Source organism: Gopherus flavomarginatus, chromosome 12 (genome assembly GCF_025201925.1).
Source record: "Gopherus flavomarginatus isolate rGopFla2 chromosome 12, rGopFla2.mat.asm, whole genome shotgun sequence".
NCBI lineage: Eukaryota > Metazoa > Chordata > Testudines > Testudinidae > Gopherus > Gopherus flavomarginatus.
This window is the reverse complement of record NC_066628.1, coordinates 13137293-13149948: the sequence shown is the minus strand read 5'-3', so window position 1 is coordinate 13149948 and position 12656 is coordinate 13137293. Positions and strand designations below refer to the sequence as shown.

At 51.9% G+C, this 12656-nt stretch overlaps 2 protein-coding genes across 8 annotated transcripts in view; one reads left to right on the top strand and one right to left on the bottom strand.

The window, feature by feature from the left end:
- Window positions 1-257: 257 nt before the first annotated feature.
- Window positions 258-8190, bottom strand: LOC127032797 (zinc finger protein 436-like). Of its 2 annotated transcripts, none has more exons than XM_050920398.1 (3): window positions 7912-8190; window positions 6842-6963; window positions 258-6240 (listed from the first exon to the last, which is right to left on the bottom strand). In XM_050920398.1, exons 2-3 carry the CDS (start codon window positions 6945-6947, stop codon window positions 4718-4720), a joined length of 1629 nt encoding a protein of 542 aa, XP_050776355.1. In that variant the 5' UTR covers window positions 6948-6963; window positions 7912-8190; the 3' UTR covers window positions 258-4717. The 2 variants fall into 2 exon arrangements, with proteins under 2 accessions (XP_050776355.1, XP_050776356.1); XM_050920399.1 differs by having other exon boundaries at window positions 258-6204; window positions 7912-8188.
- A 64-nt stretch (window positions 8191-8254) lies between these two features.
- LOC127032784 (zinc finger protein 345-like) overlaps window positions 8255-12656 on the top strand; it is a 43426-nt gene continuing 39024 nt past the window's right edge. For 5 of the 6 annotated variants that reach the window (XR_007768923.1, XM_050920375.1, XM_050920374.1 and 2 more), the window contains exons 1-2: window positions 8359-8582; window positions 9994-10106. Coding sequence is in view for 5 of the 6 variants with exons in the window: in XM_050920375.1 (XP_050776332.1) it covers window positions 10073-10106 (34 nt within the window). In the remaining variant the exon portion in view is untranslated. The other variant, XM_050920372.1, reaches the window with a different exon arrangement.

The following is a 12656-nucleotide window of genomic DNA, read 5'->3' as shown; positions in this document are numbered from 1 at the left end:
ATATGTATTTCCTGAGTAGCTCACAGACATTAAGTTCTCCACACAGGACCCCTGAGTGTCAGGGAAGTATTATTCCCATTGTGGGGAACTGAGGACCCAAGGAGTCTGTACCAGAGCCAGGATTTAAACCCAGATCTCCTTAGTTCTAGGCCAGTCATTTAACCACAGTGCTGCTAGTCTGCCCTGCAAGGCACCGTTAGGAAAGTGGGGCTAATCCCTTCTCTAGCAGAGAAATAACTGAACACAGACCCAGGATATTTCCCCCCCTAGTCTATTTTATTCACAATACACACACAGTCCCAGCTCCCCTTGACCAGAGATGTACCGGACAGCAAGGATGGCAGTGGAGCTTATGTCAAGTGAACATCATTCTCAGAACTCTAGCTAACAGGCTCAGGGTTCAAGCCCCCATGCTAAACTACTTCTCTGCCTGGGCTCCTTGCTCCGGAGCTGGGATTCTATGGCTGAAAGGAGACCTGCAGTGGATTGGAAAACAAAACCAGACCTGTACCTTTGGATCCTGGTGACGTAGAGCAAAGGCTGGAAAGATTGTATTTTTCATAACTACACCTCTACCTCGATATAACGCTGTCCTCGGGAGCCAAAAATCTAACTGTGTTATAGGTGAAACCGCATTATATCGAACTTGCTTTGATCCACTGGAGTGCGCAGCCCCCTCCGTCCCCCGTGGAGCACTGCTTTACCGCGTTATATCCGACTTCGTGTTATATGAGGTTGCGTTATATCAAGGTAGAAGTATACATCTTTCTTTTTGGCTGCTTGTTTTTTACCTTTGAAATGTCAGGCATGTCAAGCCACATCTCCCCTGGCTAGGCTGGATGTCCTGTTGGGGCCTTAGTGATATCCACAGCGAGTCTTCATTGCAACATCTCTGAGCTGAGATGCCTAAAGCTGGGCTCCGGAATTCACATTTAAGCACCTAAAAATTACATATTAAATAATATAATTATCTAGGTGCCTAAATATGTACAGAGAAACCCATTGTTAGGCAGCCCCCTTTGAAAAGCTTGCCCATGATCGTTAACATCAATACAGGTGTTGTATGGGTACTGGAGTGAAACAGGTATTAATGAAAAAAGAAAGAGTTTTACAATAGGCTGATCAAAAAATCCCTTCTCCTTCCAATTGCTCAATTTCCATTTTCTTGGGATGTCCTCTCTTCACTGGTTCCCCAGACACTGTACAGTCTTCCAGGGTAAACTAGACCAGAATTTCTAACATAAAAAACAAGCATAAAGGAAAGCAAAATCCCTTTGCAGGTCATCTTTAACTCCAGTCAAAAGCCCTCTTCTGCTTAGCCATCGCTCAGTAGCATGTGTCGCTTCAACCCAGCCAGGTGATCAAGTGTCCAGCCAAAGCCAATGCCCAGCTAGGGTCACCCAATCTGGGGCTTCCCAACTAGCCCCGAGTGAAAGGGCTGCTGCCTCCATGAAGGACGTAGGCTTTGTTGTCCAACATTTCCCACTATTGTGAGAGCCAGTTCAGCTCCACCTGTGGTAACAATGAGGTGAGTGCTACTTTAGGCAGGGCTCCAGGAACAGACCAGCATTTAAAGCACTGTGTTGACATGCACAGAACTGGCTTACGCAGAACAGTGCTTAATATGCTGGTAGCCACAAGCACTCTGTCTACATTAGGACTCCCGCTTCTCACACCAACAGAAAAGCAGAACCAGTAGTAGCAGCGGTGGGACATTTTCAGGCCTTGTCTACACACAGTTTTTGGACTAGATTAGCTATATGGGATAGGGGTTTGATTTTCCATCAGAATAGTACAGTGGGAACAACTCCTAGAGCGGAGGCAGTTATATCGGCATAAAGATGTCTTATGATAGTAGAGTTTATTCCCCTTCCTTTATGAAAACAGTTATACTGAGAGAGGGCACCTTTGTACCAATACAACTCATATGATCTTCGCCAACTGCTCCATCTCAAGTGTTGAGACAAGATCAGCAATGAGGATATTTGTAGCCAAACCCAGCAACTGCTTCCATCAGTCCTGGTTCAGTTTTGGTGGCTTTCTTGGTACTGATGTATTATTAGGATGAAAGACTAATGAATACTCCTGGGGGAATTCTGCACCACTGCATATGCACAGAATTTGTCCCCCACAAATTTCTTTGCTTCCCTGCAGAAAAATGATTTTCTGATGGGGAAGCAAAGGGAAGCCACAAGAAAGGTCATGAACCCTCCCAGCAGTATGTTTTGGGCAGCTGGCAGAGAGGTAAATCACTGTGGGGCAGAACTGAGGAAGACCCGGCTGGTGACTCCTACCCTGTGCCTGGCTCAGCTGCTAGTCTGGGCTGGGGAGGACGGGACTTCCCCTTCCTCTGCACAGCATACGGGCCGGTTCAGACTCACCTCCAGATTTCTCCTCCAGCTGCAAGAAGCTCTGCAAACTCCCCTCTGCCCCCGACTTCCTACACTCATTGCTCCTCAGCTGCAGGGGAAGGGATCATTGTACAGGGAGCTGCTCCCCACATTCGCCAAACCCCTCTGCATCCAGATCTTCCCAAGACTCACCCTCCCCGGTACACCTGGTAAAGAGGGGCAGGGCAATGGGGTGTTTCTGGGGCAGGCCCTGTCCTTGCACTGTGTCAGGGTTGGGTGCAGCCTGACCGCTGAGTCTGTGTCTCAGGAGGGAGCTGTGCAGTGATTTCCCACCTCTGTGCAGCCAGTGGCCGGTGCTCCACAACGCCATGCTGGAGCCTCCACATTTATTTGACAAATAAAATTTGCAGAATTTTAAAATATTGTGTGCAGAGTTTTAATTTTTCTTTGGCACAGAATGCCCTCAGGAGTAATAATGAATTACAGAGTTCAGTTACCAAGGAACACTGCTACACAGCCAATGATCACATGGTCATCAAAGACTTTGATAAGCTCACCAGTGTACAGACCATCCAGAGGATCTAGCTACAAATCAATTTGGGTAGCGCTCAATCTGCAGGGAGGTTACACCCCTTTGGGATTCGCTGTGATGATGATGTTAACTGTACCCATCGAGTTACAAAGCAAGTCAACTTTGATGTGCAGACAAGGCCCAAGCCTACTGTAGAGAAAGGGTTAACTTATCACCCGGGATAAATGGGAAGAAGTCTCTGGATGCCAGCTGACACCAACAAAGAATCTGACCTCTAATAACAACAGATTTCCTGGTATGTAAATACCTCCGAGATCCTTTCAACAAGTGTAGCTGATGAAGGTCATGACTTTCTGAGCCCCAGTTTGGACAGCTTATTTCAGGAGTGATTAGCTTCCTTCCTTAACAGAAACTCACCCCCTCCATATCTCTAGACCAGATGAGAGCAGGTTCTTGTCCCTCATGCTCTGAATTAGGATCGGGACTTGGGGGGCTTGTGTCTAAAGGAGATTTTCACACATGCAGGAAGTCACTTGCAAGTCAACAGCCCCAGACTGCTCCATGGAGCTGGCAGAGGGCTTTGCTGAGCTATTTGCCCCAGTCATCTCCTGTAGCTGCGAACTCTGCAAGTTAATCACATGCTACTCTAAGGTTTTCTGTCTCATTCCTGCTGGAGTCAGGCACGTTGATCAGGAGGCAGAGGACAGGGCATGGAAACCTAGAAAAGGAGTGGCAGTAAACTTGGTCCCGTTCTCCTCAGCTTGGAGACCCTAAGCAGTGCCATGGTCTGCCCCACCAGCCCAGTCCACAGACATGCCAGTCCTCCATCAGCCACAGCCCTCTCTTGCGCCCACCATACAGCAACCCTGATCCCCAAACACTTCATTTCCCCTCCCCCTCTGGCTCCCATCTTTCTTGCCATCTCCTGCCCCACCTACCTGATCCCCAGATACTGCCTCCTGACCCAGCTCTGATCAGGCACTGAGCACCTGCAGGCTGGGGCGAATGAGTGATCTGCCTCACACTCCTGTAACTGCACTGACCCCAGTGGGGTTACTCCTGGTTTACACTGGGCTGAGCGAGGGGAATCAGTCCCAGTGACCCCAGAGGGGCTACTCCTGATTTATACTGGCGTGAATGAGAGGGGAATCAGCCCCAGTGACTCCGGTGGGGCTACTCCTGATTTACACTGGTGTGAGCAAGAGGGGAACTGGCCTCAGGGACTCCAGTGGGTCTACACCTGATTTACACAAGGATGAGGGGAGGAGAACCAGTCCCAGTGACCCCGATGCGGTTACTCCAGATTTACACTGGGGTGAGTGAGAGGGGAATCAGCCCCAATGACTCTAGGGGGATTACTCCTGATTTACACCAGAGTGAGCGAGAGGGTAATACACCCTCAATCCCACACCATTTCCCTCTCTTATTTCCACCCCACCCAGCCCCCTAGCACTGCCACCACTCTGCTCTACCTCCTACCTACCCAACCTACCTAATCTACCTTATCTACCTATATCCTCAGGGCTTGATCCAGACCCCATCGACGTGGAGCCCTTCAAGGGGCTCCAGATTGGGACCTTACACTGAGCCCATTCCTGTGGCCCCAAGGTGCCCACAACGGGGCTCCCTGCTGCTCTCCTAGAGGTCTCAGCTACCCCTGAGGGTCAGCGATCCCCATAGCCAGGTCCCTGTGAGGTAAGCCCTACTAACGCTCTGGCTGGTAGTGCATGGAGTTCACTTCCATGCCCAGAGAGGGGCGGCCAGGTCCCGGTGAGCTAGACCTCCAGCATGGGGGGATTCCTCTCCCAGGCAAAGGGGGAAGAGGAGCTGATCTCTAGTAGGACGCAATCTCCTCCAGTGGCTTCTCCTCAGCATGACTCCTCAGGTGGCGGTACAGGTGGGAGCTGACGCTGAAGCGCCGGCCACACTGGGGGCAAGGGAAGGGCCGCTCTCCGGTGTGGGTGCGCCGGTGCTTGGCCAGAGTGGAACCGTCGGCGAAGGTCTTGCCACAGTCGGGACAGGCGTGGCAGGGGGCTTCACCAGCGTGGGCCCGCCGGTGCTTGTGGAAGTGCAGAGTGCTGTTGAAGCTCTTGCCGCAGTCAGCGCAGACATGGGGCTGGCCACCAGCATGGGTGCGCTGGTGCCGGTAGAGGTGGGAGGTGCGGCCGAAGCGCTTGCCGCAGTCACTGCACTGGTAGGGGCGCTCCCCGGTGTGGATACGCTGGTGCCGCTCCCAGTGGGAGCTCCAGGAGAAGCTCTTGCCACAGTCGCTGCAGCGATAGGGCTTCTCACCACCGGTGCTGCCGGCAGCAGTGCCGTGCAGGCTGCGCCGGTGCCGGGCGTACTGCGCCCTTGCCCCGAAGCTCTTGCCGCACTCTTCACAGTGGAAGGGCCCGTCCCCCAGATGCAGGCGCTGGTGCTTGACCAGGGCCAGCCCATCACCAAAGCCCTTGCCACACAGGGTGCATTTGTAGGGGCGCAGGCCAGTGTGGGTGCGCTGATGCCGGTCGAAGTGCAGGGTGCTGTTGAAGCTGCGCCCACAGTAGGTGCAGATGTAGGAGCGGCCCCCGGCGTGGGTGCGCTGGTGCCGGTAGAGGTGGGAGCTGCGGCTGAAGCACTTCCCGCACTCAGGGCACTGGTAGGGCTTCTCACCGGTGTGGATGCGCTGGTGCCGGTCGAAGTGGGAGCTCCAGGAGAAGCTCTTCCCGCAGTGGGAGCACTGGAAGGGCAGGCGCCCCGTGTGCAGCCGCTGGTGGGTCACCAGTTCCGTGTTGCGCCGGAAACTCTTGCCACACTCCTCGCACTTATAGGGCAGCCCCCGGGGCCGAGGAGTCGCAGGGGCAGGGGCACTAGCTGGCACCGGTGGTGGGGAGCTCTCAGGGCGTGGGCAGGCCCGTTCGGCGGCGTGGGCCCTCTGGTGGCGGTAGAGATTGGAGCTGACGTTGAAGCTCTTCCCGCAGTGCAGGCAACGGAAGGGCTTCTCGCCAGTGTGGGTGCGCCGGTGCTTGCTGAAGTGTGAGCTGCAGCTGAAGGTCTTGCCACACTCACCACACTCGTAGCTCTTCTGCAGCACGATGATGCTCTTGAAGTTCTGGAAGCCGGCACTAGCTGACTTGCCCCGCCGCTGCATCGGCTTTCCAGGAGAGTCGATCTGCTGCACCACTGTCCAGCGCAGGCTCTCGCAGGCCGGGCCCTGCTCCTCCAGGGTCCTGGCCCCAGGCCCCTCTGGCCTGCCCAGCAACGCTGGATCCAGTTCCACGATCTCAGGGCCTTCCTCCCCAGGATTCTCCTCCTTGGTCTCACTCGCTGTCCTGTCCCCGGCTGGGGTAAGGAGAGAATACGCACAGGAGTGAGGCCCTGCACCGGGGAGTGGAGGAACAAACCCAAATAACTGCTGAGGCATGCTGAAAGACCAGAAGCCAAATCCACCCTCCCTCCACCCCAAACCCTTCCCTAGAGCAGACAGAGGAGTGGACACCTCCCATCTCCACTTCCCATCTGCAGCTTCAGGGAGAAGGGAGATACTGTCAGGTGTCAGGCTGGGCGGATGGGAAGCCCGGAGGATACACCTGCTGGAGACATGATCCTGGGGGAGCTGAAGGGGAATCCCACATTGATTTAAGTCTTTCCTCACCTCTCGGGCTCTTCTTTTCATTGAGCCCTGGGACACATGGTTCTTCCCCTTGTTCCCTTAGAGAGACCTCAGTCAATAGCAGGACTGGATAGGCATTTGCCCTGTCTTCTCATTCTCACTCTTGCCTAGATGTCCCACAAACTCTGCTTCTCTTGTGGAAGCCTGTCCCTTTCCTCTGTCCTCAGGAGTCCATCCCTTTCACCGCACAACCATCCTCCTTCCCATTGTTCTGTGCTGAGTTCTGTGGAAGGGTGCACAGCAGAACCCTGCTCAGAAGCTGACCTGACAGCTGCAAAGACCCCACAGCCTCCATGGGATACTTACTCAGAGTCACCAGGGGATCATCGTTCTCCTGTATGCCACCCCTGCACAAAGGTTTCTGATCAGGATCCACAGCAGCCCACTGATCCATGGTCAGATACACAGACATCAAAGGCCACCAGCCCCTGAAACAAGACGCATACCCCCTGTCAGTTCCACAATCCCAGAAGGGCCTGGGATTGCTGCCCCCTGCACCAGTCTGATATATGCATTGACCTTCAGTGGGGCAGAAGGCCTTTCACCATGACCCAACCCCATTGAAACAGATGGTCATCCACAAAAGTGTTCACAGATGCTGCCTGATGGAATCTGTGAACATTTAAAGGTTTATAAAAAGGTTTAAACGTTTTTGCAAAGTTTCATATAGTGAGAGTTTGGGTATCTATAAAACATTGGGGACCATCTGGTGTAAATCAACTGTGGCTGCACTGAAGCCAAAGGAGGCAGATTGATTTACACCTGCTGAGGATGTGACCCGGAGGGACAAGGCAAGTGGGGAAGCTCGTGCATGCATTTTAATGGCAGCTGGCTGGAAGAGGGGAGAGGATTTGCTAAAACAAGTACCTGAAATCTTTACAGATGCAGGGAGGGCAGGTGCAGGGATTGGGGCATATGTGGCTTTAGATTCCAAAGGGGAAGAAGACACAGAGGTGCCCAACTCTCCTTGAAAGGCAATGGGAGTCGGGCGCCGATCTCCCTAAAGTCTTCAGAAATCCCAGCCTTTCTACCGAGCTAGGCTATTCCTAACAGGGCGGCTGAAGAAGAAAAGATTAGCGCCGAAAGGAAGCCTCCGAACAAAAGCCCTAGCATGCAGGAAGGAACTTTGCCACCAGTGACAACGTGACCTCAGGAATCATTCCCCGTGGGGCAAGTTTTTGCTAGTACCAGTGGGAGTTACCAAACTTTCGGTTAATAAATCAGTGGCTAACGGCTATTGTTCCGCTGGCTGGCTCGGCTCCTGCAGGGGCTCAGGGGAGCCAGGGCCTGGGGATGTCAGGGAGGGGACTGGCAGAGAAGAGGGGTCGCGTTTGTTTCCTGCCCAGCCCTTTCCCCCCAGGGTCTCTCTCAGTTACCTGCAGGCTGCGGCGGGAGCTGGTGTCGGCAGAACCCGGGGCAGCCCTAGGACGCCAGGGCGAACAATTGCAACAATGAGAAAGTCCCTGGCTGGCAAGATCCCACCTCCCCGGCACCGCGCAGCTCCCCGGCTCACAATGGAGGCAGCTGGATTTCTTTGCAGCTGTAATGAAAGAGAGGCAGCCCCACCACGGGCTAGCGGGATCCCTCTGTTCTGTATTATCCCCCCTTCCTGTCTCTCCTCCTCCTCCCAGCCATCACCAAGCTACAGCCACTCTCAGCTGCTCCATCCCCTTCCTGTGTCCTTCCCCATACCCAGCCCGGGCTGCAACAAACCCGGGCGCGGTAGGGCTTCTTCTCGCGGCGCTGAGCTGCCCGGGGAAGCCCCGGCCCCTGCCGTCCGACATCAGCTCCCTGAACCGGAAGCTGCAGGTAATTGAGAGCGAGCGAACTCGGGGAAAGTGCTGGGGATGGGCAGGACAGTGACTCGGGCAAGGGCTGCTTTCCGCCGCCCCGGAGTCCCAGCACTGCTGCTGCTGCCCGCCCGGACACACCCCGGCTCTGCCTGCTCTTAGCGCCTGCCCCAGCCCGCCCTGCTCCGGGCAGAGCCAGCGCGCCCCCGACCAATGCAACAATAAGCCAGTCCCCCCCGCCAGAGGACGGAAGAAGGGTAAGGAGACGGGAAGGGGCGGCAGGAGCGATCAGTGGGGGGGAGGTTCCCAGCTCCCAGCCCTGCCCAGCCCCACTCCCTGCAGCACCCCGGGTCACATTGACTTTCCTGGGGAGAAGGGGCGGAGCAGGGAAAGGAAAAGCCAGTTCCTGCCTTTGTCCCGTCCCCGCGCTGCTGGGGGGATGCGCTGCCCTGGGGATGGGGGGGTGTCCCTAGGGGCAGGGGTTCTCAACCTTTTTCTCTCTGATGCCTCCCCAACATGCTATAAAAACTCAGCTGTGCCACAAGAACTGTTTTCTGCATATGAAAGTCAGGGCCAGCATTAGGGGGTAGCAGATGGGCTATTACCCAGGGCCCCACACCACAGGGGGCCCTGCGAAGCTAAGTTGCTCAGGCTTTGATTCAGGTGGCGGAGGTTGGAACCCCAGGCTTTAGCCCCATGCGTTGGGGCTTTGGCTTTCTGGCCTGGGCCCCAGCAAGTCTAACACTGGCCCTGGTTGGCAGCCCCCCTGAAGCCTGCTTGTGGCCCCCAGGAGGCCCCAGACCCCTGGTTGAGAACCACTGCCTAGGGTTGCCAGCCCTCCAGGAGTTAAAGATTCATCATTAATTAAAGATTCTGTCATGTGAGGAAACCTCCAGGAGTACCTCCAATGAAAATTGGCAGCCCTAGGAATTGCCCAAAGTGGCACCTTTGATTCTGCACTTTTCTAGCATTTGTTTCAGACACTCTGTTACTGGGGGGTAGGGGTATGTGTTAATATAGGGAGAGGGGGTGGATCTGCTCTGTAATAAAAGGACTGAGCATGGTTCCAGGGTTGCAGAATGTCTGTCTGCAGGGAAAGGATGGGGGGAACCAGGGGTGTGAAATTGACTAAAGCCCTTTCTGAAACCTCCCCAGTCACCCTTGTCCCCATGAGAGGCTGCAGAATTATATCCACTTTTTGTTCCAGCTCCTCCCTGGCAGGTTGGGCTCACTTAGAGCATCGTTGCTAGGAAGTTTCAACCCAAAACTTCTCAGCCCTGCCATAGCCCAAACATGGTTCCTACTGCTACCAAGAGAAAGGAGACAAGAGAAATGGGAGTGCAGAGAGCTCAGGATGTGCCTGACTGTGCTCCGTTAGAATGTAGAGCCTGCCCCGATCCTGTATCCCTACTGTCAATGGTTTACTACGTTGATAGGGCCAGAGCAGCCATTCGGGAGAGATGACAGTCTGGTGCTCACCGGGTTGGCTTGGTGGGGAGTCTAGAAAGAATCATATGGGAATGTATGACCATCACTTTAAGGGAGGGACGTGTAGGAGAGAGAGAGAGAGAGAGAGAGCAGAGGGACCGATGTAGGGTTCCTGTGGCTGAACTGGTGGGATTGAGGCTGGGGCAGCAGGTTCTGAGTGAGGGTCTCTGGCTGTTTCAGGGACCGGTTACCGTTGAGGAGGCAGCTGTATATTCCACCGAGGGGTAGTGAGTGAGCGAATCTGGATCCCACGGACGAGATGCAGGAGAACTATGAGAATGTGATCTCACTGGGTAAGGATCCCTGCACCCTCTGGTATTAGAAGCTGGGGTGGGTGGGGAGGAGGAGGTGTGTCTCTAAGGTGCCTGAGTCAGATTCTCCCCTCCTCCGTAGCCTTCAGGGGGATCAGTCCAGTAGTCCCAGAACCCATTTGAGAGAGTCTGTCCCCTCCACACTTCCAAGATTCAGGAACATAATACTGGTGGTGCTAATATATGGATTGATCCCTGGGTGAGGTTCTCTGGTCCGTGTTAGGCAGGAGGTCAGACTATATGGTCATAATGGCCCTTTCTGATCTTTAAATCTGTGAATCTCCTCCTCTCCAGGGTTTTCTATATAGCTACTTGTCCAGATACACACACGCACACACACAGTGTCGCTGTGCCTCCCCTTCCCAGGACTGGTGCCACCCATGGGGGCAGGTTTAGACACAGGTAAGGGGTTAAACACCTAGTGCTGTGACTGCATCGTCATATCCCCTGGTCTACGGGGATGCTGGAGGAATGACCCCTTCCCCAGCAAAATCTGTCCCTCCCAGTCCGTGAGCAGATTCCTATCTGTTTTGATGCCAGGTCCCCCAAGCCCAGAGTTAAAATGGTGGAATGGTCGTTGTAACAAATGGCTATATCTTCAGCATCATTGGGATGCTTGGTACATTATAGAAATAGAAGAAGGGATGGTCTTTTGTCCCTAGAAGTTTACAATATGCAACCCAGAGAGGGGAGTAACAACAGACAAAGGGTGGAGGAGAGCTACACTAAATAAGGATTTGGAGATCTATTTAGCTTTCCTTGCCTTTGAATCATTTTAGTGCCAGATTAATTTGTCCTTCCCCTTGGTTTCTTATCCTGGGAGGATTATACAGAGTTTTGCTTTAGTATGCTAGAGATTCCCTAGGTTACTAGTTTAGCCCTCCTCACCCCCTAAACAACACCACCCCCACTGTTAGGAGGAAACGGTTAAGGTTGAAGGTGTATCTCAGATGAGAGGCCCTGATTCCCAGAAAATGGATTTTAATTCATTTCCACAGGCTAATTCTTCTACCTCCAGAAGGAGCTCAGAAGAGTGAGGGTCAGATCCTATTTAAATTGGAAACTCATCAGGGCATGGGCTATATCTTATTCTGTATCTGTACAGTGCCCAGCACAGTGGTGACCCTAATCTCATTTGGGATCCCTAGGTGCTACTGCAATACAATTAATAATGATTAATGAACTTAGCAAGCTAATCCTGACAGTTGCTGTAAATCAGCAGGCGCTTGCCAGTTTACATTAGCTGAGGATCTAGCCTTGAAAGTCTCAAACTTACCAGTTACTACTGGCGGCACTTCACTACTGCTGTATATTTCATCTATATTAGCTATCGCCCCCTTCTTCTTGCACCTCTCTAACCAGCCTAACTTTAACCACTTTTCATTTACACAAAATGCATGTAAGTTAAAGAGCATATTAGTAATGATTGTAAAATCCTATCTCCAATAACTATTTCCTAATGTTTTTTGTTCACCAGTTTTCCACTTGTTTTAGTGTTGATTTCTTTCTTGCCATATTTCTTTATATTATTTTATTTTCATTTGCTTCCGAATCATGAATGGTGCCCAGACACTGGCTCTGAACCTCCTGAGAATGATTTAATGTTACAAACCCAAAACTACATTTGTACCAAGTGGCAGATCATAATCATCCATATATGAGCCTCTACTGAGGCCTTCTACCTCCCTTCATAGTCCAGGAGAAACAAATGCAGTATGTCTTGAAATTTAGCAAATCTGGGCCATTTTGGAGTTTGTATGTATATAATTAATGTGCGAATGAAGAGTCGCCATACAGCCTGAATGCACAGAGACAGCCTTATTTTTCCTTGATGTCCCTGTGTCTTGAGGACTTCTTTTGGAATTCTAGACGTGTGCCAGACTTTAATTTCATCAGACAAAATATTTAGGTCCATTTATAGTTAAAAAGTGTTTGTTCTAGATGCGTTGCTCTAGTGGTAGAATTGGCTCTTCGTTTGCCTGGCTGGCGGAACCAGGTTTCGGGTGATGAATGGTGTTTGGAGCCAGGAGAAAAGTCGAATGAGCGTAGATAATCTCAAAGCTGTTCTTTTGCTCAGAGTGAATGCTAATGACACTTGGTCAGAATCTCATGATAAACTCATGCAGACACTGAGTTATAGAGAACAATCCTTGACTCCTACGTGGCTGTTGAGTTGGAAGCAGACAGTAGCAAAATTAGCCCATTTAAAAAAAAATCTCTGGTTTTTGCAATAACTAATTTGTGACTCTAAAAAAATTCACCACAAAAGTGCTCTGGTTTCTGATTTTTTAAAAAATATAATCTGCTTAAGGCATGAGGTATAGAAAGTGTTGTAAAGTGAAAAATAGAAATACTTAAGACTAACAATTACTAATAAAGAAATATGAAGTAAACAAATAGAGAGATCATATACACTGGAAAAGGGCAAATATAGTACCCATATATAAAAAGGGAAATAAGTACAACTCGGGGAATTACAGACCAGTCAGCTTAACTTCTGTACCCGGAAAGATAATGGAGCAAATAATTAAG

Coding starts and splice junctions, on each gene's coding strand:
- LOC127032797 (XM_050920398.1), bottom strand. CDS start 6,947: ATGTCTGTGTATCTGACCATGGATCAGTGGGCTGCTGTGGATCCTGAT. Junction 6,241..6,841: donor TGATCCCCTGGTGACTCTGA/GTAAGTATCCCA, acceptor TCCCCGGTGCAG/GGCCTCACTCCTGTGCGTAT.